This window comes from Staurois parvus, unplaced genomic scaffold, assembly GCF_062004578.1.
Source record: "Staurois parvus isolate SC_StPar_1 unplaced genomic scaffold, SC_StPar_1.0 ptg001090l, whole genome shotgun sequence".
Lineage (NCBI taxonomy): Eukaryota > Metazoa > Chordata > Amphibia > Anura > Ranidae > Staurois > Staurois parvus.
Window position 1 is genome coordinate 3,120,420 of NW_028318886.1, and position 23,197 is coordinate 3,143,616.

The window sequence follows — 23,197 nt, forward strand, 5'->3', positions numbered from 1 at the left end:
CTGATGGCAGGCAAGCTAAGGGAGGTCAGGCAATAGCAGAAGCAGACATAGAAACAGCCTTTGGAGCAGCCTTTGGCCTCTTTCCCCCAGAAGCCCTTTGGGAATCCAAACCCTCAAAAATAATTTATATGTCACTCTGGACCCCAAATTCAAAACATTTGATCAGAATCTAAGTTAATCCAAATTTCATGTTCAACTCTGTAATATAGCTACCTGCTCTTCGTTCACACCTGGGATTGCCACTCTTGGCAGAGGAAAGTCTTCCAGATCCAATTTTCGTTTATGAGGCCAAATGCCAATAGCTACAATGGGAGCAAATGCTGAAAGATGTGAAAAAGTGTATCAGAAAAAAAACACATTCTTTAGAAACATCCACCTCTCACCATGCCCACCAGTCACTGTGGCACTGTGGCACATTTTGCATGGTATTCACTTTCTTTAGCCTACAGAAATCCAACACTACCAAGAAGGGGCCATTATACTGAGTTTTCCCTCCAAGCCAAAGGTGTCCTGTTCTCTACTGCATGAAGACATTAGTCTAGGCCCCAAATGTTGAGTGTAGTCTGTGTCATAGTACTTGGCCTGTGTGTAGTATGTAGACTTTGTATTCTGCCATTTGTTAGCCTCCCTAGCGGTCTGATTATGTCCATATTTCTGTGCTCAAAGCGGTAAATTTTTTTTGCATGGAAATACGTATTTTTGTTATTGTAGGCCTGTAATTTTTAGGAATATCTCACTGAAATCTGTCTGAACAAGAGTCTAGTAAACATCCCGGTTATGTTAAAATTTGAAAGACGAAATCATAAATTAAAGTTTAATAAATAATCATTAAAAAAATATAATAATAATAAATGTAATTAAATAATATAATCAAACCAAAAACACTGAAATTTGAAATATAGCGCCACATCACTGGGCAAAGTCGCAAAATCGTTTTCAGTGTCTGATGACGAATTTCCCCACGAATCATTATCACTCAATTCTGCAAGTAGTTCTAATTTACTATCGCTGTTCTCTAGCTGGTCTAAAACCGCTTTTGACCTAAAGGGACGCTTTTTGGACGCCATGGACATTTCTCAGTTTCCAGACAGAACAGTAAAAATGCAGGCAGGGCACAGGACAAAGCACTAGGGACAAAATGTATGTGAAATGGTTTGATACAGTAATGTTTTACTATGCGATTTTAGTGAATGGCACTTTTACAACTTTCAAATTTCCCACCAGTTCCTTCCCTCGTACGTCCTGACGTCGCAGGGAACGGAACCCAGAAGGGCATCCGCCGGAGGACATTGCAGGGGACACTGAAGGGGGGACATCGCGGGAGCGAAGGACAAGGTAAGTGAAAAAGAGATCCCGGAGCAACGCTGCAAGGTATTCCCAAGTGTAGCTCGGGGTTACCGCTTGTGGTGCTAAAACTTTACCCCGAGCTACACTCGGGAATACCGCCAGGGGAGTTAAAAATAACCATTCACCTGTAAACTACATTTTACTGACATATTGTAATATTGTAAGTGATTTACTCTACCTAGCATGTACTTTTGTCTATTTCTGATACAACTCACTTGTATTTTGTATATGTTTCATATGCCGTTTACAACATAACATTATTAGCTAGTGTACATTCTTTCTTTTAATTTTTATATAGGGGAATAGATGAATTACTGCTAGAACAGCCCACTCTGGGGGTTATTTACCAAGACTGAAACGTGGACAATGTGGTGCAACTCTGCAAAGAAACCAATCAGCTTCCAGGTTTTAGTGTGAAGGCCTAATTGAACAAGCTGAAGTTGGATGCTGATTGGCTACTATGCACAGCTGCACCAGATTCTGAGTGGACCAGTTTTAGTAAATCTACCCTTATGATTCTGACACTTTCCTCTCTTCATTCAGATTCATGAAGAGAGAACATCCATTTACCCAGAATCCTGAGCAGCTGGATAATGCTGATGAGGAGGTCCTTGCTGAGAAAGAAAGGGTTAACACTTTGAAGACAACAGATCAGGAGGAGGAGGTAACATATGTATATGCAGTGGTGAATGAGACAGAAACGCCTGCACTACCTATAAGAGTGGGTAACTGAAGTAAATTAAAAATTAAAAACAAAAATAGAAATGGTGTATAACAATATAGCTGCTGCTATCATTAAATTGTGTTCCCACAATCAGATGTAAACTATATACAGCGAGGAGCAGACATATTTGAACACCCTGCGATTTTGCAAGTTCTCCCACTTAGAAATCATGGAGGGGTCTGAAATTCACATTGTAGGTGCATTCCCACTCTGAGAGACAGAATTAAAAAAAAAATTCAGGAAATCACATTGTATGATTTTTAAAGAATGTATTTGTCTTGCACTGCTGAACAGAAGTATTTGAACACCTGAGAAAATCAGTGGTAATATTTGGTACAGAAGCTCTTATTTGCAATTACAGAGGTCAAACATTTCCTGTAGTTCTTGACCAGGTTTGCACACACTGCAACAGGGATTTTGGCCTACTCCTCCACACAGATCTCCTCTAGATCTGTCAGGTTTTGGGGCTGTCGCTGAGCAACACGGAGTTTCAGCTCCCTCCAAAGATGTTTTATTGGATTTAGGTCTGGAGACTGGCTAGGCCACTCCAGAACCTTGATATGCTTCTTACGGAGCCACTCCTTGGTTAACCTGGCTGTGTGCTTCAGGTCATTGTCATGTTGGAAGACCCAGCCACAACCCATCTTCAATGCTCTGACTGAGGGAAGTTGCTCAAAATCTCACAATAAATGGTCCCATTCATCCTTTCCTTAATACAGTGTAGTCGTCCTGTCCCCTTCGCAGAAAAGCACCCCCAAAGCATGATGTTAGCACCCCCATGCTTCACAGTAGGGATGGTGTTCTTGGGATGCAACTCATCCTTCTTTTTCCTCCAAACACGACGAGTGAAGTTTAGACCAAAAAGTTCTACTTTGGTCTCATCTGACCACATGACTTTCTCCCATGCCTCCTCTGGATCATCCAGACGGTCATTGGCAAACGTTAGACGGGCCTGGACATGTGATGACTTGAGCAGGGGAACCTTCCGTGCAATGCATGATTTGAAACCATGACGGCGTAGTGTTCTACCGACAGTGACCTTTGAAACTGTGGTCCCAGCTCTCTTCATGTCATTGACCAGCTTCTCCCTTGTAGTTCTGGGCTGATTCCTCACCTTTCTTATCATCAGTGATATCCCACGAGGTGAGATCTTGCATGGAGCCCCAGTCCGAGGGAGACTGACAGTCATCTTTAGCCTCTTCCATTTTCTAACAATTGCTCCAATAGTTGATCTATTTTCACCAAGTTGCTTGGCAATTGCCCCGTAGCCCTTTCCAGCCTTGTGGAGGTCCACAATTTTGTCTCTGGTGTCTTTTGACAGCTCTTTGGTCTTGCCCATGGTAGTAGTTGGTGTCTGACTGACTGTGGGGTGGACAGGTGTCTTTAAAGAGCTCAGACAGGTGCTACTAAGTTAGATTAATGAGTGGAGTAGAGGTGGACTTTTTAAAGGCACAGTAACAGGTCTTTGAGAGCCAAAATTCTTGCTGTTTCTTAGGTGTTCAAATACTTACTGTATGTTCAGCAGTGCAAGACAAATAAATTCTTTAATAATCATACAATGTGATTTCCTGATTTTTTTTTTTAAATTCTGTCTCTCAGAGTGGGAATGCACCTACAATGTGAATTTTAGACCCCTCCATGATTTCTAAGTGGGAAAACTTGCAAAATCGCAGGGAGTTCAAATACTTCTGTTCCTCACTGTATATAAGCAAGTGATGCTGCGCTGCTAAATAAATGAACATAACAAAACAAAGAAAATAATATTCCTTAATTCAAATGTCCATACAAATGAAATAATCAATAACAATCAATAAAGCTTTTCCAATTATTCCTGTGTTTTCTTCATGTGCTAATATCCCAAACACCATCAAGTGAAGTAACATATATCACGTGGCTTGTGTCACCTCAGTGCTCACAGAACTCTCACCTCAGAGCAATGAAAGTGAGTTTTGTAATATCAAATTGGTATCACATTCTTCACTTTTCCAATCAACAGCCATTTGGTGGTAGTTAGACACTTTTGGATTTTCAATAGTGTGCCAATCCAGGGCTAGGGATCGGACTCTTTAAGAGTAGTGGAGGTAATAGATTTTTATCGATTCTCGTCTTCCCAAAGCCACGCCCCTTACGCATTGCATCATATAAAGGGGACTGCGCTGTAAAGGGGCACTGTAATCAATACAGTGCAGTCCCCTTTATATCACAGTGCCCCTTTTATGTTACAGTGTGGAGGACCGACTCCGTGAATATTCCGTCACCAACTGCCCCCGCGAATGCCCTTGCACCCGCCTCCCCGGAAATTGGCTGCTCAGTCTAAAATGCCCGGGTCTATTTTTTGTCCCAGCCCTGGCCTGGTTGTCTGCCATCTTGATTAATGGTCTCTGGACTGGCCTGCGACACGTGCGCTGCCTATTAGCAATAAGACACACCTTCCACTTCCTAATGTATGTAGTACCACCACACTAGCATCCCTTTTTTACCTGTTTGACTTGAACATCCCTTGTACATCACACTCCTGTATATAAATTTCACATCTTGCCCTGCACAAAATCTGAAACTTTGAATCAGGCTGGTAGTGTGGATGGCTGTCCTGCTGTCTGACCAGAGAGGAGGTGGTGAATGAATGACTGTAGTCAGTCTCTGGTCATTTCTTTGTCAGATTATACAGAATACCCTGTCTGTTAGTGCTGTGTTGATGTAGGGGGAAATCTACAAAGGGCACTCTATGGACCAGCCTTTCTACTACACAGGAACCTTCACATGAATTTCCAGGTCTCAGGGAACCCCTGATAAAATGAATTAATCTGGGATCAGTTGGAAGAAATTCAGTGTTGGTTTTGCCAAGCAATATCAGTCCCAGAATCATGCAGGCACCATCAAATGTGAGGTCAATTAGTCACAGCTCAAATAACCCTTAACAACCTCTGAGGAACCCAGGTTGAAAATGGCTGCTCTAGCTTGACCAAAAAGTTTATTTCTGCAGGAAATAATATTAACAGATGTTACATATTTTGGCAACTTTGTAGCAGTCACTCTTCTTGTATTGGCCCATTTTTGACATTTTGTATCAACAACAAATGTCACGACAATCAGATGAACTTCAAAATTAAATTACTTATTTAATGTGTGTTGTTACTCTTAAAGAGGCCAACCATCCTTGTGGACAGTTTGCGAAAAGAGTTTAATGAGAAGTCAGGCATCTGCAGACTCTTCCGGAAGAAGAGAACAGCCATCAGTCACACCTCATTCTGTGTCAAGAAAGGTCAGTTCCTGTTCATTTCTGTTTCTTTTAATGACATTGGCCAGAGGATGTGAGGAAGGAAAGAACAAATGTGTGGTTGGAAATGTTCACAACAACCTCTATGACCCCATTTTATTTACCCTGAAAGCAGAAGAGGGATCACATGATAGACAGATCTGCTTGTCAGATGTAAAGGATCTGTTATCGTTTTCCAAGTTTAAACATCACAACATGTTTCAGATTTAAGTTTAGAATAACTGAGGAACTTTAACCCCATTTTTTCCAGGGCAGCATGAGTCTGATTGGTTGCTATGAGAAAAACAGTCAGTCCTTCTTTAAGAGATTTATAAAAATCAATGTATCATTTGTATCTGTTTTCCTCATTTGAAGGTGAAGTCCTGGGACTTCTGGGCCCCAATGGAGCCGGGAAGACCACATCTGTGCTGATTCTGGCAGGGGAGATGAAGCCATCTGCTGGACAGGTGAGCCCTGAAAGAGGTAAAATGTGGAAGACTTCAGAGCTCATGTATAGGGGTGCTTGAAGAACATCTTGCCTCACTATGGTTATGGTGAGACTAAGGCAAAAGGTTTCCTAGAAAATAATTCACCACTAAAAAGCAATCAACAGAACATTACTGAGTGTTACCAATGCATCTAGAGGCAAGAAAACAATTAAAACATCTGAGAACCCCTGTAATTTAAATACTCCTTTCATAAAAAGGTTAATGACCCCTTGTACTGTAGATGGCAGGTTGCACAAATGAGATTCACCTAATCACATTTCCTTCCCAGTTTTATGATGCTCCTGATTCCTGGGTGGTCTTGAGAAAATGTCCAGCTTGGCATTCTTTTAAACCACCTTCTTGACTGCTCCTACAGGTGGTGCTGGGCAATACAGTAGACCCCCATAGGACTGAAGACTCTGCAGCGCTGGGCTACTGCCCCCAACACAACCCCCTGTGGCCCAACCTCACCGTAAAGGAACATCTGGAGATCTACGCCGCTGTCAAGGGCATGAATAAAGAAGACGCAGACCGTGCTGTCAAACGGTAAGTTAATTATTACTCCAAATCTTCCTCAATATGCAGACCAGTAACTGTCTGGCTCTGCTTCCTCTGCTCTCCTCCATATTGTTTGGCCTTGATATTCCCACCTATTGTTGTAGTGGCTTCACCATTATGCTTTTTAGGTTGTGGTAGAAAACAGGACAAGCCATCTGTGTACAAGCTTCACGTTAAAGTAATTTCCTCTCTCTCTACATCTTAATAAAAGTCACAGGTTAATTAATCCTAACTAGAGTGTTCCTCTCATTATGTCCCCATACTTTGGCCTGCAGGGTGAGTGATGCTCTGGAGATGAAGGACCATCTGAACAAACCTGCCAGGAAGTTGTCAGCCGGGGTCTCCAGAAAGGTGCGTTGTTTTCCTTCCTATGATGTCAGCATGCTCAATTGAGTAGATGTGCTCAGAAATTCAGGATATCTGAAAGGATCTGCAGATCTAGCTAGGACCATACTCTCAGAGATCCAAACTTCACCGTGGGCTCCCTTCACAAAGCAGTATTTTTTCTTTAAAATTTGAGGTAAAATACCTCATAGCATTTCTTAAAAAGTTTTTTAGCATTCACTAAAAATGCTAAGATTGCATAAGTTATTTTACGAAGTTATACGGTATTTTAATAGTGAAAACATGAGGCAAAGTACCGCCTGGCGGTAGCCGGCATATTTATTAACAGTAGTAAATACCACGTTGTTAACCACTTCCAGTCTGGACACTTTTACCCCCTTCCTGTCCAGGCCAATTTTCAGCTTTCAGCGCTATCACACTTTGAATGACAATTGCGTGGTCATGCAACGCTGTACCCATATGCATTTTTTAGCATTTTTTGAGACAGATAAAGCTTTATTTTGGTGGTATTTATTCACCACTGGGATTTTTTTTTTTGGCTATGTAAATGTATGACGTTTATCTTTTTAGTAAAAAAAAAATAACCCAAATTAGTGTATAACCAAAAATTATAATTTTTAAACATTTGTTTTTACATTTTCTTTAATTTTTTTATATTATTTATGTTTTTTTTTTTTACATACTGTCACCCTAGCAGTACAGTGGTCACCATGTACTACTTGTGGGGGTGATGAAGATTTTTTTTTTTTTTTTTTTACACTGATTGCTTTTACACCCATAAAGGCTGTAAAAGCAATCATTTCTCCTCTCTAGCTGGATTCTTGCAGCCATTGAGAACTACTGTGTGAGCTGCGGTTGGTCACAGCTTGTCACATGGTACAAGGCTGTTGTGAATAGCCTTGTACCATGTGACTTCTGTGATCATTCACAGATTTCACACGTAGTAAGCAATGATGTCAGAAGTGACATCTTGCTTACTACTCTGCATGTGATCACTGATTGGCCAATCAGTGATCACATGATCGGGACCTCGCACAGAGGCCCCGTCCGACTATCGGTGTTCCACTGTGTCCAGAGAACACAGCAAGCATCGGATCGCAGTGCTGCGCACTCCCAGGGAGCGTGCACAAGCAGGGTGTGGTGAGGCCGTTTATAAATGGCCAACCGACCCTGCACTGCCACCGTCTGGCCATTTATATACAAGTGGTTAAGGAGCTGTCCTTAACAACCAGTAACTGTCATGGTTGTTAAGGAATGGGCAGCCTCGTCCTTAACAACCGATGAGTCGTCAGCTAAATGTAAACAAAATTTTGCTGGCAATTAAAAAGTACGGGAAAAAACAGTGTGAGGGCCTTTAGGGTCTGGTATGGATTTTAAGGGTAACCCCACTCCAAAATTAAAGAAAAGGAGCGGAACAGTATAGTGAATTGTCAGTTTTAGAGTCATGTGCGGTATTTAGGCAAAATGTATCTGGACACCTAAATACCGCATGCGAGTTCCTTTTGTGAATAGAGCTCTGTGTCTTAAATAATTGGCTTGGCTTTTCCAATCTCTGTCAATTCTCTCCTTTTGAAAATCATTGAATGTGGCTGGAGCTGTAAAGGTCAAATTGAAGAGAACTAAGGCTTTTCTCCTACTCCTAATCCAGGAGCTTATCAATAATTTTATGATAACTGTTAATGTAGGTGTCTATAAGTCACCAATCATTATCCTGCATGCCCATAAATGTATTCATTTTATCACCTTTGCTAATATCTGTAATTATTCTGTACATGTAACGTAACTGAGACTTGCTATCTTCTGGTGGCATGATCAGTTAGAATGGTCAGGTTCCAAAGAATTGCAAATGCATTCCTGGTGAGGAAACCACCACATATCTCCTCACAAATTCATACAGTTATCGTAAATGTTAAGTATCAATAATGTTACCAATTTTGTATTGTCTAAGCCAACATAGTAGAAGCCAGAATTGGCCTTTTAGATCTGTGTTGTGTCTTTAGGTGTGTTTTGCCATCAGTATGTTGGGTAATCCCACCATTGTTCTTCTGGATGAACCTTCAACTGGTCTGGATCCAAAAGGACAACAAAGACTTTGGTGAGTTTTGTCTCAAGTTGATCAAGAAGCTAATACCTTAAAGCTATTTTTCATCCTTCCAATCTCCGCTTTTTTTTTTTTAACCTTTAGCTTAATAGTGGTGAGATCGACACATTTTAGATACTCACCCACCCAGCGGATCCTGCACTGTACAGTGGAGATTCTCCTCTTTTCTGACAGCACTCAGCCCCATGCTGCCATGTTTTGCTCTGATGTCATTGAGAGACTGCTAGCTGTTCCTGGTTCCGCTGGCAAGTCTCTTGACGATGCCCCACCAGGCCGACCCCTCCTCTTTTATTTAGTGAAATGCTTTGACTACTGGTATATGTGATTTTCATGAAACAGGGCATGTCATTCTCCTGGGCGAATGACATTTGGGGGGGGGGGGGGGGGCGGGGGGGCTGAGGGTTAGGGCCAGACAAATTCATTTAAAAAGTGGTGAAGGGGAAGCATGATGCAACAGGGGGTGAAGATCTGCTTTAAAGGGGTTGTCTGCTTTTTACTGCAACCTGATGCAGGGACTTAATGGTGTCAGCACTCTTCCCTGGACACAGCAAGGCCAAGCCTGATCCATGTTGATGTATTTGTTCTCACATAGTCACAAGTGTATTGATTGAGGTTTTTTGGTGCCACATGACCTTCTGATGTCAACCTGAGAAGAAGAAATGAGATCTTGTAGTCACGTCTGTCTTCTCCATTTACAGCATTGATTTAAAGTGTTACTAAACCCACAACAGTAAAATCAGTCTGTATATGCAGTAAAGCATGCTTGTTATACTCACTGTGGAACCTAAGGGGTTAATCCTCTGCATTGTGTAAAAAGGCTGTTTGATCCTGTCTTCTCTGCCCCTCCTCTTGTTGAAATGACCACCTGATACAGACGGAATCCGTAGTCACATGCACATGCTCAGTTTGGTGTATATTGCTAGAGGTTTTATTTTTCTTGGGAGAGTGCATGCAATCAGCACAGGGCCAATCAGCATTGTCCAAACAGAGGGTCAAGGGTTTCACATCCTGGTAGAGTAGGAGGAAAACACCTCCTACAAGCTTTAACCAGTGCTCCGCTGAAGTCACAAGACTGCTCTAACTGCTGATGAGAAAAGGCATTTAGCAGTTTATATTTACTAAAATAATTGCATTTCCATGTTGTGTGTATTGTAGGAGACCAGATATAGTGATTGCAGGGTCCTGGGTTTAGTAACGTTTTAAATACTACAACACATGCACTATAGTTGGAGCTTTTGTGACAGTAGGCAGGTGAAATCACCTGGTTGTGTCCTGGATGGACGATACATTTGTCCAAGGTATAGACTCTGTGGATTTGTTACACTAGGGGGAAGTCCTGAGTCCTGCAGCACTGAGGTAATGAGCCCAGCTGAAGGTAGTGGGCTCAGTAAAGCCATTATAAAACTTCCCAGCCTGCTTAGGGAGTTGCTCCATCCTGGAGCCAGATCTGTGCCTGAACTGACTGGGGAGCAGCATCCTATCTGTGTGCAGTGAGACAAAAGCCTGTGTGGCTAAGCCTCCAACTAACAGGGACTAGGTAAAGCATCAGGCTGTACCTAGTGGATAGCTAGGGAAGTCATTTGTACAGTAAGTAGCCAAGTTGGCCAGGATTTGATTTGATGTTTCTTTTTCGTTTGACGGTTTCCTGTAAATATTGTAAATAAACTGCACCTTTTTGTTTTTCACCTCCACGGTTGTTGTGCTGTGCCTGTGTTTTTGTGGTGTGCACCCATCCAGGGGGTCACACACACCCGCTGCCGAGCGAACCCCGTTACACTTTATATACAAAAGTACAACAGCTTAGGCTTTTCTTGTGTATTTAAGGAGAGCCATCCGAGCCGCCTTCAAGAACAGGGAAAGGGGCGCCATCCTGACCACACACTATATGGAGGAGGCTGAGGCTGTGTGCGACCGCGTGGCAATAATGGTGTCAGGAAAACTCAGGTAAGAAAAAAACAACACCAGGAAAGAAAGTCAAGTGAAACTTTTAAGAAGCCAGTAATCCATTGAGGGAGTTTCTTGCATGGTTTCTGGAACATTTATCCAGTATATCCAGTATCATCCTGTAAAACTCAAAAATGTCATGGTAGGGACATTATTAACAATATTGTAATACAGTATTTCTTAGGTTTGGTATCACGGATGTTGAAAATGGAGACCTCTTTGCAGATGTGTTCCTCCTTATTGTGGCCAAATAAAGAAGTTTTATATTTTGGCATCAAAGCAGATTTTGGAATGCATTTAATAAAAGAAATGCTAATAACACAGAAAAGGTTATACTAGAATATAGTAATTTTATGGTCTATTTGTTGTCATTTAGTATTATTATTTTGATTTCAAAGTTGAGAAAACCATTGGTATGGCACATTATGGAAACTCCGTTCTCCTTATTTATTCTTCTTCTGGAATGCATTCAAGTGTATGTATAGCTACACATTTTATTTTATTGTTTTATATAGTAAGGAAAGGTTAAAGCCTCTGACAGGTTATTGTTTTGCTGTCTGTATTCTGCTAGGGAGATTTCCCTTCACTTTCTGTTTTGGAGACTCAACTGGAAGTGAGAGGAAGTCTCCCCAAAGTGATGAGGATACCCCATCTAGACAGTTGTCACTAAAACATTTGTCCCCACCAAAAGATTTGCCCTCATCTCAAAATTCTAAAATGTAGGATTTCCTCTTACTTTCTGTAGTGATGGCAAAGGTCAACAGGACAAACGGAAGGGTGAATCTCCACAGAAAACAATACAAATTTGGTGGAGGGTCTAATCCTTCCATCCAGAATTTAAAAAAAAAGTTTTTCCTGTATGTGTGTACATTAAGTGTTTAAATATTTCACAGCATTTCTCTCCTAGGTGTATCGGATCCATCCAGCATCTGAAAAGCAAATTTGGTAAAGGTTATCTCCTGGAGATCAAACTAAAGGACACCCAGCAGGTAGATGTGATCCACCAGGAGGTCCTCCGCCTCTTCCCACAAGCCACCAGGCAGGACAGGTAAAGCAGCTCAGTCTCAGGAAGATTCCAAGACCTCCAGTAATGATTGATCATTCTATCCCCATTATTGACAGATTTGTGGGTCCCCTGTAATAATTGATCCTCAGAATTACCATATCCTTAGATGATAGATTCCTAAATCTCTGGTTATGACAGAGCCACACATAGTAAGGAACCCTTAGATCCCAGCAACTACAGGCCACAAGTGTAACAGAGAACTTTGAAGATCTTCCAGGTCCCTTTAATACTAACTCCCCAGGGTCCATGTACAGGCAGATCTGTAAGTAAACAAGGTAAGTTCTCCTCCATCTGATTCTTAAACCAAATAGTTCTGTTTCAAATGCCACTATAGCATTGACATACCTTCTTAGACCTAGTCTGACCGGACAGTATGGTCACCTGCTGACATGGCACCAACCACAGGCAGCTTAACTCTTTAATAAGACACAGAAGTTAAAACCAATGCTATTTTACGTCAGCTAAATACAGTTCAGAGAATGTTTTTCGAGTCTTTTGACATATGAAAAGACAATAACTTTCATAAGCCCTGTCTCTGTGAAGTACTAACGCTGACTGAGAGAACATGGAAGAAATAGGGATGGTCTAGCTAGGAGTGAACTAACTATCACTAAACAGGAGGGGAGGGCAGATGGAGATGCCAGAATCACATAGTAAACAAGTTATAAAGGCCCAAACCTTCCACTAGATGTTAGCATAGTACAAACCAATAATCTGATGCAGTTCACTATAACACATGAAAGTGGAGCAGAGCACAAATACTGCATGTCTGTGATGGATGACAGGTGACCCTTACTTTATAAATTTGTTGGGTTTAGTGATTGGATGTTTCCATTGAATGCCTGTCTTTACCCTGCAGGTTCTCTTCCATGTTGGTCTATAAGATCCCAATGGATAACGTACAGTCTCTGTCACAGGCCTTCCTATACTTGGAAAATGGTAAGATTATGCAGCTTGTAATGGAACTGAAGATGAATGTTAATGAACTAACAGGATGTTAATAAGGTCAGTGATCTTTGTATATTTTCTTTACACAGCTAAACAAACTTACAACATTGAAGAATACAGCTTCTCCCAGTCCACCCTCGAGCAGGTAATGGCACTTATATCCAATGAACATGGATACACGTGGTTATACAATCTCTACTTTTTTGCAGTTTTTTTTTTTTATGTAGGCTTGCTTATACTCTGAGATTTCCAGTAAGGGTCTCAGGGGACAGCAGGGTGAAGGAAAAAACAGGTTGATCTTTACTAACTTGCTTGATTTTCCTGGCCATGTTCATGAATCTTAGGTATTTTAAGAAGGTGCTTAGTCTTTTTCTATTATTTGATTACTAACAGGTTTTCCTTGAGTTGGCCAAAGAACAGGAGAAGGAAGACTTCCACTTGGATTCCTCATTCCGATGGAAACAACTGAGGAGTGAAGAGATTTAACATTGTCTATGATGGGATTATTATTATGTGCCTTGTGTGCAGCTAAACTTTCCGCCATAGAAGTTCCACAGAGATGGATATTGTGGGGAAGCTGATCTCAAGTCACCTGACCAGCGAGGAATACATGACAATTGTCGAAGGCTTCCTTTTAGTATTCTTAAAAAGAAGACTAACAATTATGTGTGCCTGTATACAGTATATACTGAAATATCAGCTGTGAGAATATGTAACCACAGAGAGGGAGAGAGAGTGGAGCTGTATTTTTATGCCAAGTAAACTTTCATCTCAAACCCCTTTATTAACAGAGTTATATTGCAGCTTTTTGAGCTGTGTTTCAGGGGTCTGTTTATAAAAAAAAACATTTGAATAGCAATTCATCCAGAAAATCTGCATTCTGTGTGAATTGGGCAAAAATTTATGTTCTTATCTGAACAAATGTTATTTTATAATGGGTAGTAAAATACCACATTATGACCATTAGATGGAGCTGAAGAGCATAGGAAATACATCTTTTTAACAAGAGATACAATGTAACAATTTTATAGAACACTACAGGGGACTAACAAATAAATGTAACAATTTACTGATCCTCATCAAGGCTAGGTTCACATATGTTCAGGTGGTGCCACTGCGGATCCGCACAAAAATCCATGCAGCCGCACCACCCGCACAGAAGAATGCGGATCTGTGGGCGGGTGCCATTAATTGTAATGGCACGCCGCCCACACTGGAAATCGCAACTGTACTGGGAATCGAGCTTCCTGTGCGGGCTACATTTTCAGAAGAAGTACATGGACTCCTTCCCTCTGTGTCCCGGGGCACGGGAGTCTGTTTGCGGACCGCAGGAACATATATGTGTGAATCAGGGGTTGCCAATAGTTAAAGTGTTACTAAACCCAGGACCCTGCATTCACTATATCTGGTCTTCCACAGTACACATAACATGGAAATGCAATTATTTTAGTAAATATAAACTACTAAATGCCTTTTCTTATCAGCAGTTAGAGTAGTCTTATAACTAATATCAGTGTCCAGCAGAGCACTGGTTAAAGCTTGTAGGAGTAGTTTTCATTCTGCTATAAGAGGATGCAGAACCCCTTACCTCTTTCTGGACAGTGCGGATTGGATCTGTGCTGATCACATACACTCTCCCAAGGAAAAAAAAAACTCTCTAGCAATGCATACCAAACTGAGCATGTGCAGCTTGCCCCCAAGTCTTGGTTGTAGCAGCAGAAGGATTGGGGACAGTAGAAGTAGAGGATCAAACATCCTTTTTACACTATACAGAGGATTAACCCCTTAGGTTCCACAGTGAGTATAACAGGCATGCTTTACTGCATATACAGACTGACTTTACTGTTGTGGGTTTAGAAACACTTTAAGTCAATGCTGTAAATGGAGGAGACAGACATGACTACAAGATCTCATTTCTTCTTCTAAAGAAGAAACAGTAACACTTTTAAATGTATCTTCTAATTCCCTCCAGTGTTCTCCAGAATTGTTATGTTGTATCTCTTGCTACAAATTCAGCTTCATATAGTGACCATATTGCAGTATTTTACTGCCCTCCAAAATAAAAGAACATTCACTGAGAAGAGAAAATAATCTAATAAACTTTCATTTTTGTCCAATTCACACAATACATGTACATGCAAAATTGCTAGATAAATGACTATGTACATTTTTAAAAAAATAAATAGAGCCCTAGGTGTTTATATTGCTTACATTCAGTTACTCTACATTTATAAAAGTCATGCAAGGTTTTCTTTCTTGGGGGGTGGACACACAAAAAAATTGATTTGTGGGTGTTTTTTATGGAGGGTAAACCTGACAAAAATGTTAAAACCTTTTCTATAATTTTGTATACACTATATCAATTTTATTATATAAATACAACTCTAAACATATTGTCCTAGTTCCCCCAATAACAGGGACACCATGGCAGACACCCAAATACTGCTAACAATAAATATACATTTCCTCGGTTTATTTTTTTTTAGTTCTTGAGTATCATTGTACAAGTATATTGTAAAATAAAAAAAATTTTTTTTTTCAATATTGTTCTCCTACTGCTTCCTATATAAACTAAAACATATCGACTGCATGCAGAGATACCCCACATGTCAGCGTTAACCTTTTCCAGTGCAGCAGACAATGGCCAGAAATGATGGAGCACATTCAGGTTTCCTTGCGCAGAATGGAAAGGACTACAATTTGGAAGAACCATTATATTGTTTGACTTTTGTTTATTTATTTCAGGTACTTATATAGCACTGTCAATGTATGCAGCGCTTTTACATATATATATATACAGTATTTAGTGAGCCACCAATTGTGCAAGTTCTCCCACTTAAAAAGATGAGAGAGGCCTGTAATTGGCATCATAGGTAGACCTCAACTATGAGAGACAAAATGAGAAAAAAAATCCAGACAGACAATCACATTGGCTGATTTTGAAAGAATTTATTTGCAAATTATGGTGGAAAATAAGTATTTGGTCACCTACAAACAAGCAAGATTTCTGGCTGTCAGAGACCTGTACCTTCTTCTTTAAGAGGCTCCTCTGTCCTGCACTCATTACCTGTATCAATGGCACCTGTTTGAACTTGTTATCAGTATAAAAGACACCTGTCCACAACCTCAAACAGTCACACTCCAAACTCCACTATGGTGAAGACCAAAGAGCTGTCGAGGGACACCAGAAACAAAATTGTAGACCTGCACCAGGCTGGGAAGACTGAATCTGCAATAGGCAAGCAGCTTGGTGTGAACAAATCAACTGTGGGAGCAATAATTAGAAAATGGAAGACATACAAGACCACTGATAATCTTCCTCGATCTGGGGCTCCCCGTGGGGTCAAAATGATCACAAGAACAGTGAGCAAAAATCACAGGACCACACGGGGAGACCTAGTGAATGACCTGCAGAGAGCTGGGACCAACGTAACAAAGGCTACCATCAGTAACACACTACTCCACCAGGGACTCAGATCCTGCAGTGCCAGACGTGTCCCCCTGCTTAAGCTAGTACATGTCCGGGCCCGTCTGAAGTTTGCTAGAGAGCATTTGGATGATCCAGAAGAGGATTGGGAGAATGTCATATGGTAAGGTGAAACCAAAATAGAACTGTTTGGTAGAAACACAAATTGTCGTGTTTGGAGGAGAGAGAATGCTGAGTTGCATCCAAAGAACACCATACCTACTGTGAAGCATGGGGGTGGCAACATCATGCTTTGGGGCTGTTTCTCCACAAAGGGACCAGGACGACTGATCCATGTACAGGACAGAATGAATGGGGCCATGCATTGTGAGATTTTGAGTGCAAACCTCCTTCCATCAGCAAGGGCATTGAAGATGAAACGTGGCTGGGTCTTCCAACATGACAATGATCCCAAACATACCGCCCGGGCAACTAAGGAGTGGCTTCGTAAGAAGCATTTTAAGGTCCTGGAGTGGCCTAGCCAGTCTCCAGATCTCAACCCCATAGAAAACCTTTGGAAGGAGTTGAAAGTCCGTGTTGCCCAGCGACAGCCCGAAAACATCACTGCTCTAGAGGAGATCTGCATGGAGAAATGGGCCAACATACCAGCAACAGTGTGTGCCAACCTTGTGAAGACTTACAGGAAATGTTTGACCTCTGTCATTACCAACAAAGGATATATAACAAAGTATTGAGATGAACTTTTGATATTGACCAAATACTTATTTTCCACCATAATTTGCAAATAAATTCTTTCCAAATCAGCCAATGTGATTGTCTGGAATTTTTTTTCTCATTTTGTCTCTCATAGTTGAGGTCTACCTATGATGCCAATTACAGGCCTCTCTCATCTTTTTAAGTGGGAGAACTTGCACAATTGGTGGCTGACTAAATACTTTTTTGCCCCACTGTATATATATTGTACATTCACATCAGTCCCTAACACTCAATGGGCGTACAATCTAAGGCCCCTAACTTACATTCATACATACACATACTAGGGCCAATTTAGACAGGATCCAATTAACCTACCAGCATGTCTTTGGTGTGTAAGAGAAAACCAGAGTACCCGGAGGAAACCCATGCAGGCACAGGGAAAACATGTAAACTCCAGGCAGGTGGTGCCGTGGTTGGGATTTTAACCAACAACCCTAGTACTGCCAAGCAGAAGTGATAACCATTTAGCCACTGTGCTGACATTTGATTAAACATTGCTAGTAACATACAATCATTTCAATATATAGTTGACTAGGTTTAATAATAATCTCATTTATAAGAAAAAATGGGTATTCACATTTTCATTTTTCTAAGCATGCCAAACAGTATGAATAGCCAATACTAACACAAAGCAGACTGCTGAATTACTCTAAACCTGCACTTTCCCAGAATCCCTGTTCAAGAAAAAAAGTTAACTTTTTACAATATTCATCTCTACCTTCCTAGTAACCAAAAGAATGTTCAATGCTTCATGGACAATTATAAAAGGTGAGTGTTATTTTGCAGATAACTTTCCAGGTCTGGTGTCAGATTTCCAATCCACTTATGCCAAATGGGTCCAATAAATTGTCGAAATCACTGACTGTGTGTCTTTTCCTTTATTCACCTTTGCTTCCCAAATATCTTCAGCTCATTACATGTGAAACCCAACAGAAACTATAGTGTAGTATTTTATAAATACAGTAAATCGAAACAAACATAACTATATTGTGCTCACATGTGAATACACCAACATCACTGCACCACCAGTGATAAAGTGCTCCACCCGCCATTTGTGCAACCTCTTAACAAGTAATCAAATTAAAGCTGCATATCATTCCATTTGAGATAGGTGAGTGGTTCGATATCTTTTGGTGTTTCTCCACTCAGTATAACAAAATGGATCCTTTAAGGTACAGGGTATGGTATTCTAGGACTCTCTCTCAGTTTTCAGTCAGATTTTCTATCCATTCATGCCAAATGAGTCCAATAAACTATCAAAATAACTTCTGCTTTATTCACCTTTGCTTCCCATACATATTCAACTCTTCACATGTGAAACCCCCAAAAAATACATATAGTGCAGTACAGGGGTAGGCAACATTTTGAGCATAGTGTGCCAAAATTGTTTATCAAAGAAACTGAGAGTGCCAGCTACATAAAATAATGCCAACTTCATACAATTTCTGCACATTCTTTCCTCAGATCATCCTGATTCCTGTACCGTCACACCTCAAATCAGTCCCAATTCCTGTACATTCACACCTCAGTTCACCACAATTCCTGCACATTCGCCCTTCAGATCACCCCAATTCCTGCACCTTCACCCCTCAGATCAGTCCCAATTCCTGCACATTCACAAGTCATATTGGCCCCAATTTCTGTACCTTCACACCTCAGATCACCCCGGTTCCTGCACATTCACCCCTCAGATCACCCCATTTCCTGTACCTTCTCACTTCAAATCATCCCCATTTCTTGCACGTTCAGACCTCAAATCAGCACCAGTTCCTGCACCTTCACATCTTAGACCAGCCTCAATTCCTGCACATTCACCCCTCCGATCAACCCAATTTGTGCACCTTCACAGCTCAGTTCACCCCAATTCCTGTACCTTCATAAATGGTGAATGCTTGTGAGCTATTATGAAATGAGGTGTTCAATATGTGACTTTAGATGTCCTTATTTCTCACGTGAGGTTCGCTGGCACTTGCACTGACTCATATGCTAGTGTATATATAATATTTTCAAAATAGATAGTGCCGCGCTCCCATGTACCAATATGTATATCTTATACTTTCAAAGTGCTAATGAATAGCTTTCAAGATACTGCATGTATCAAACAATTATTACTAGTGACTCAAAACATCATTGTGAATATTAATCTTCATGCAAGTGACATTAATAACTGATAATCCTAAGGTGATAGTGCCTATTAAAGTACAGTGATATACAAATCAGAAATACTCCTCTATTCTACTGTGATCCTTATATTTATATTGTGCAAACACATATATATTATGTGCACGTGCTTATGATATATTCAATAAAAAAAAAAAAAAAAAAAAAAAAAAAAAAAAAAAAAAAAGTCTTTCAAAATAAATGTGCAGGTGGATTCTTTGTTCCCTCTCGCCGAGTGCTTAATGGTCTCCCTATGTGCTCACCTCTATATTTGCCTGAATAAATCCAGGCAAATACACTTTTTATCCTTCCAGGATAGATGGGATGGAATGATGCTCTTGAATTATCTCAGAAGGTGGATGTGGATTTATATTTGTTCTCCTGTAGCTGCTCATGAGTGGGTATACTGACCATCTCTCTGAGGATCTCCCAATTCCCCTCCTGGGGCTGTTTCCTTTTCCAGTCCTCCTTATATCAGCTCAAAGGGTGTTGTTCAATTGAGAAAGGAAGACAAACAGACCATAGTGTCTTATCCTTGTGCAAAAAGGGGGTTTATTGCTGCCAGTTGCACAGTAGTATACAATTGTAGTCCAGCATAAATGTGCTCTGCCTCTGTTCCTGCAGTGCTGTCTACCTGTGTCTGTATTCAGATCACCGAGCCTCTCCAGTGCAATGTCGTGACGTCAGAGCCCCTCCCCTACGCGTATCGTCACAGGGTCACGTGACTTCATCAGGGGGAATCATTCCCCCTGATGAAGTCACGTGACCCTGTGACGATACGCGTAGGGGAGGGGCTCTGACGTCACGACATTGCACTGGAGAGGCTCGGTGATCTGAATACAGACACAGGTAGACAGCACTGCAGGAACAGAGGCAGAGCACATTTATGCTGGACTACAATTGTATACTACTGTGCAACTGGCAGCAATAAACCCCCTTTTTGCACAAGGATAAGACACTATGGTCTGTTTGTCTTCCTTTCTCAATTGAACAACACCCTTTGAGCTGATATAAGGAGGACTGGAAAAGGAAACAGCCCCAGGAGGGGAATTGGGAGATCCTCAGAGAGATGGTCAGTATACCCACTCATGAGCAGCTACAGGAGAACAAATATAAATCCACATCCACCTTCTGAGATAATTCAAGAGCATCATTCCATCCCATCTATCCTGGAAGGATAAAAAGTGTATTTGCCTGGATTTATTCAGGCAAATATAGAGGTGAGCACATAGGGAGACCATTAAGCACTCGGCGAGAGGGAACAAAGAATCCACCTGCACATTTATTTTGAAAGACTTTTTTTTTTTTTTTTTTTTTTTTTTATTGAATATATCATAAGCACGTGCACATAATATATATGTGTTTGCACAATATAAATATAAGGATCACAGTAGAATAGAGGAGTATTTCTGATTTGTATATCACTGTACTTTAATAGGCACTATCACCTTAGGATTATCAGTTATTAATGTCACTTGCATGAAGATTAATATTCACAATGATGTTTTGAGTCACTAGTAATAATTGTTTGATACATGCAGTATCTTGAAAGCTATTCATTAGCACTTTGAAAGTATAAGATATACATATTGGTACATGGGAGCGCGGCACTATCTATTTTGAAAATCCTGTACCTTCATACCTCACATCACTCCAATTCCTGCACCTTCATACCTTAGTTCACCCCATTTCCTGCACCATCAACACCTCAGATCAGACCCAGTTCCTGCACCATCACACCTCAGATCAGCTCCAGTTTTGCACTTTCAAACCTCAGATCAGAAACAATTCCTGCACCTTCACACCTCAGATCATCTCCAGTTTCTGCACCTGCAAACCTCAGATTAGTCCCAATTCCTGCACCTTCACACCTCCATTCCGCCCAATTCCTGCACCTTCCCACCTCAGATCACCCCAATTTTTGCACCTTCACACCTCAGTTCACCCAAATTCCTTTACCTGCACACCTCAAATCATCCACAATTCCTACCCCATCACAACTCAGATCCCCCCAATTGCTCCACAACTCAGATCCCCCCAATTGCTCCACAACCCAGATCACCCCAATTTCGCCAGTTCCCAATAGCTGGTTAATTACCAGTGCAAAATGAGAGCAGGTAGCTTAGCGCGTCCAGCTCTGATGAACAGCTGGCCTTGATCCCTTCTGTGTAGTAAGCTTGTTTTGCGTGGTGTCTATTAAAGGCTCTTTCAGTAAAACCCAAAGAAACTTAGACCTCTGTAGTGTAATAATGTGCTTTACTAAACAGAAATTCATAGCATTAAAAGTGTAACAAGATATGCCTACAAAATGTGCAAGCTATCTTCCTAGCAAACAAGCAGGTACATTATGTATGCAATAACTACATTAACATAATGGAAAAGTATACCTTATGGCGCAGCTCCAAGCTATGGATGGAAGGAAAAGGATCACCGCAATAGGAAGTAAGAAGAGGGGAGCAAGAGTCCAAGCAAGAGTCCAAGCAATTCCAGCATCAGCCAGTGTAAGTGAAGGGATGGACTCTGCTCAACTGACCTAGGAGTCCAATGTTAAGGAATAGCTTCAGCTGCCATATTAGCCACTCCCACTGATGCTTTTGACCCCACCCACCGGGGGCTTGGTCACAGAGGTAGTGAGGATGTAAGAATCCAGGAAACATATATGCATTATTGGCCATGAAAAAAGAATCAGGTGTGTATATGTGATGATAAGGCGTTTGGAAAACAGAAAGTAGACAAGAGAAACTGAATAGTAATGCTGAAATACAAGAGAAGAGAAAGAAAGAGAGAGAGAAAGAGAAAAAATATATATATAAGAAAATAAAAAAAACTATAAAAGATATATCATGAATGGGAAAAAAGAAAAAAAAATCAGTCTCTAAAATTAAGCTTTATTCTGAAAAAGGTAAACATGGGTAAGAATAAAGAAACAATTATGTTTAATGTACATGTGTGAAAAATAAAAATTGTCATAAAATTAGGATTTTTGGAACTCTTTAATCCTCATCAGAGACATCATGCAAGACAATGGAGAGAGGGAAGGGGGAAGGCCTAACTATAGGAATTATCGAATGTTCTGAAAATAGTGACAACTAAAGAGAATGACAACATCAAGTGGAAAGAAAAACATTACTTATCATCTGGGTAAAATATTATTCAGGAAAGTGGGTAATATTCCACTCAAAGTTTAATCCCTTGGGTATCTGGGTGTCAAGTTTAAAGATCCAAAAAAGTTCTCTTTTGCAAAGGAGAGAATCGGTGCATTCTATGATTTTCACCCTTAATATATAATATACTAAACAGTTACTCAACTTGGGCTCTCCTGGTGATAGAATCTTCTCATGGTTCCTTCTGCTGTGCTGTGATTGGACACATCACATGGTAAAGCACCATGTGATCACCCAGACACAGTAGTAATGTGATCCGTGTCCAGGGGATCACATGGTATTTTACCATATGATTGCTGTGTGCAATCAAAGCAATCACATAGTAAATACTAGAAAGGTAATGTGTTCCGCTGTGTTCTGGCGACATATTGGTCGTCGGGCTCCCGAGTGCATGCTCTGTGAGCCGCACAGGAGTTGCCGATGCAGGCTTATGTACAGGTACATTAGCCTGCATCAGCAAAGCTGCCCATCTATAGTCTATGGGAAGAGGTTAAGACACAGGCTATGGTAAGCTAAGCCTCTCTTCCAGTCTTCAGCCTCCCCATAGATCAATTGTTAAAGGGCATGCAGAAAGCTAAAACAACTTTATTCACTGTTAATATCCTTACATGTAAGAATATATACAGACATCCAACAATCAAAATGGCCACCTAGAAGCTACCAGTTTTTCTTATTCTTTTATTTAAACCTTCTTAAAAAAAATAAAATAAAATTGAAAAAAAAAAATAAAAAAAAAAATATATATATATATATATATATATTGTGGGAACTCGCTTCAACGTGGTAGACGCACACAGCTACTCGCTTTCTTTTTCAGGGCCTTTTTAGCCCACTTTTATTTAAATGAAAATGTCCCATAACATAATGCTTCCCACGCAGGGGTATCCACCAACAAAACAAAGATTCAGCCTCC

The 23,197-nt window shown here is 40.8% G+C and overlaps 1 protein-coding gene across 2 annotated transcripts in view; it reads left to right on the top strand.

The window, feature by feature from the left end:
* LOC149440366 (ABC-type organic anion transporter ABCA8-like) overlaps window positions 1-15,319 on the top strand; it is a 90,895-nt gene extending 75,576 nt beyond the window's left edge. For both annotated transcript variants that reach the window (XM_089658728.1, XM_089658727.1), the window contains exons 29-39: window positions 1,891-2,011; window positions 5,216-5,333; window positions 5,703-5,794; window positions 6,192-6,361; window positions 6,649-6,724; window positions 8,719-8,813; window positions 10,644-10,763; window positions 11,671-11,811; window positions 12,689-12,768; window positions 12,867-12,922; window positions 13,171-15,319. In XM_089658728.1, the coding sequence (XP_089514854.1) occupies window positions 1,891-2,011; window positions 5,216-5,333; window positions 5,703-5,794; window positions 6,192-6,361; window positions 6,649-6,724; window positions 8,719-8,813; window positions 10,644-10,763; window positions 11,671-11,811; window positions 12,689-12,768; window positions 12,867-12,922; window positions 13,171-13,263 (1,162 nt within the window). In that variant the 3' untranslated portion in view covers window positions 13,264-15,319. The remainder of the gene's footprint in view (window positions 1-1,890; window positions 2,012-5,215; window positions 5,334-5,702; window positions 5,795-6,191; window positions 6,362-6,648; window positions 6,725-8,718; window positions 8,814-10,643; window positions 10,764-11,670; window positions 11,812-12,688; window positions 12,769-12,866; window positions 12,923-13,170) is intronic.
* The last annotated feature ends 7,878 nt before the right edge of the window (window positions 15,320-23,197 follow it).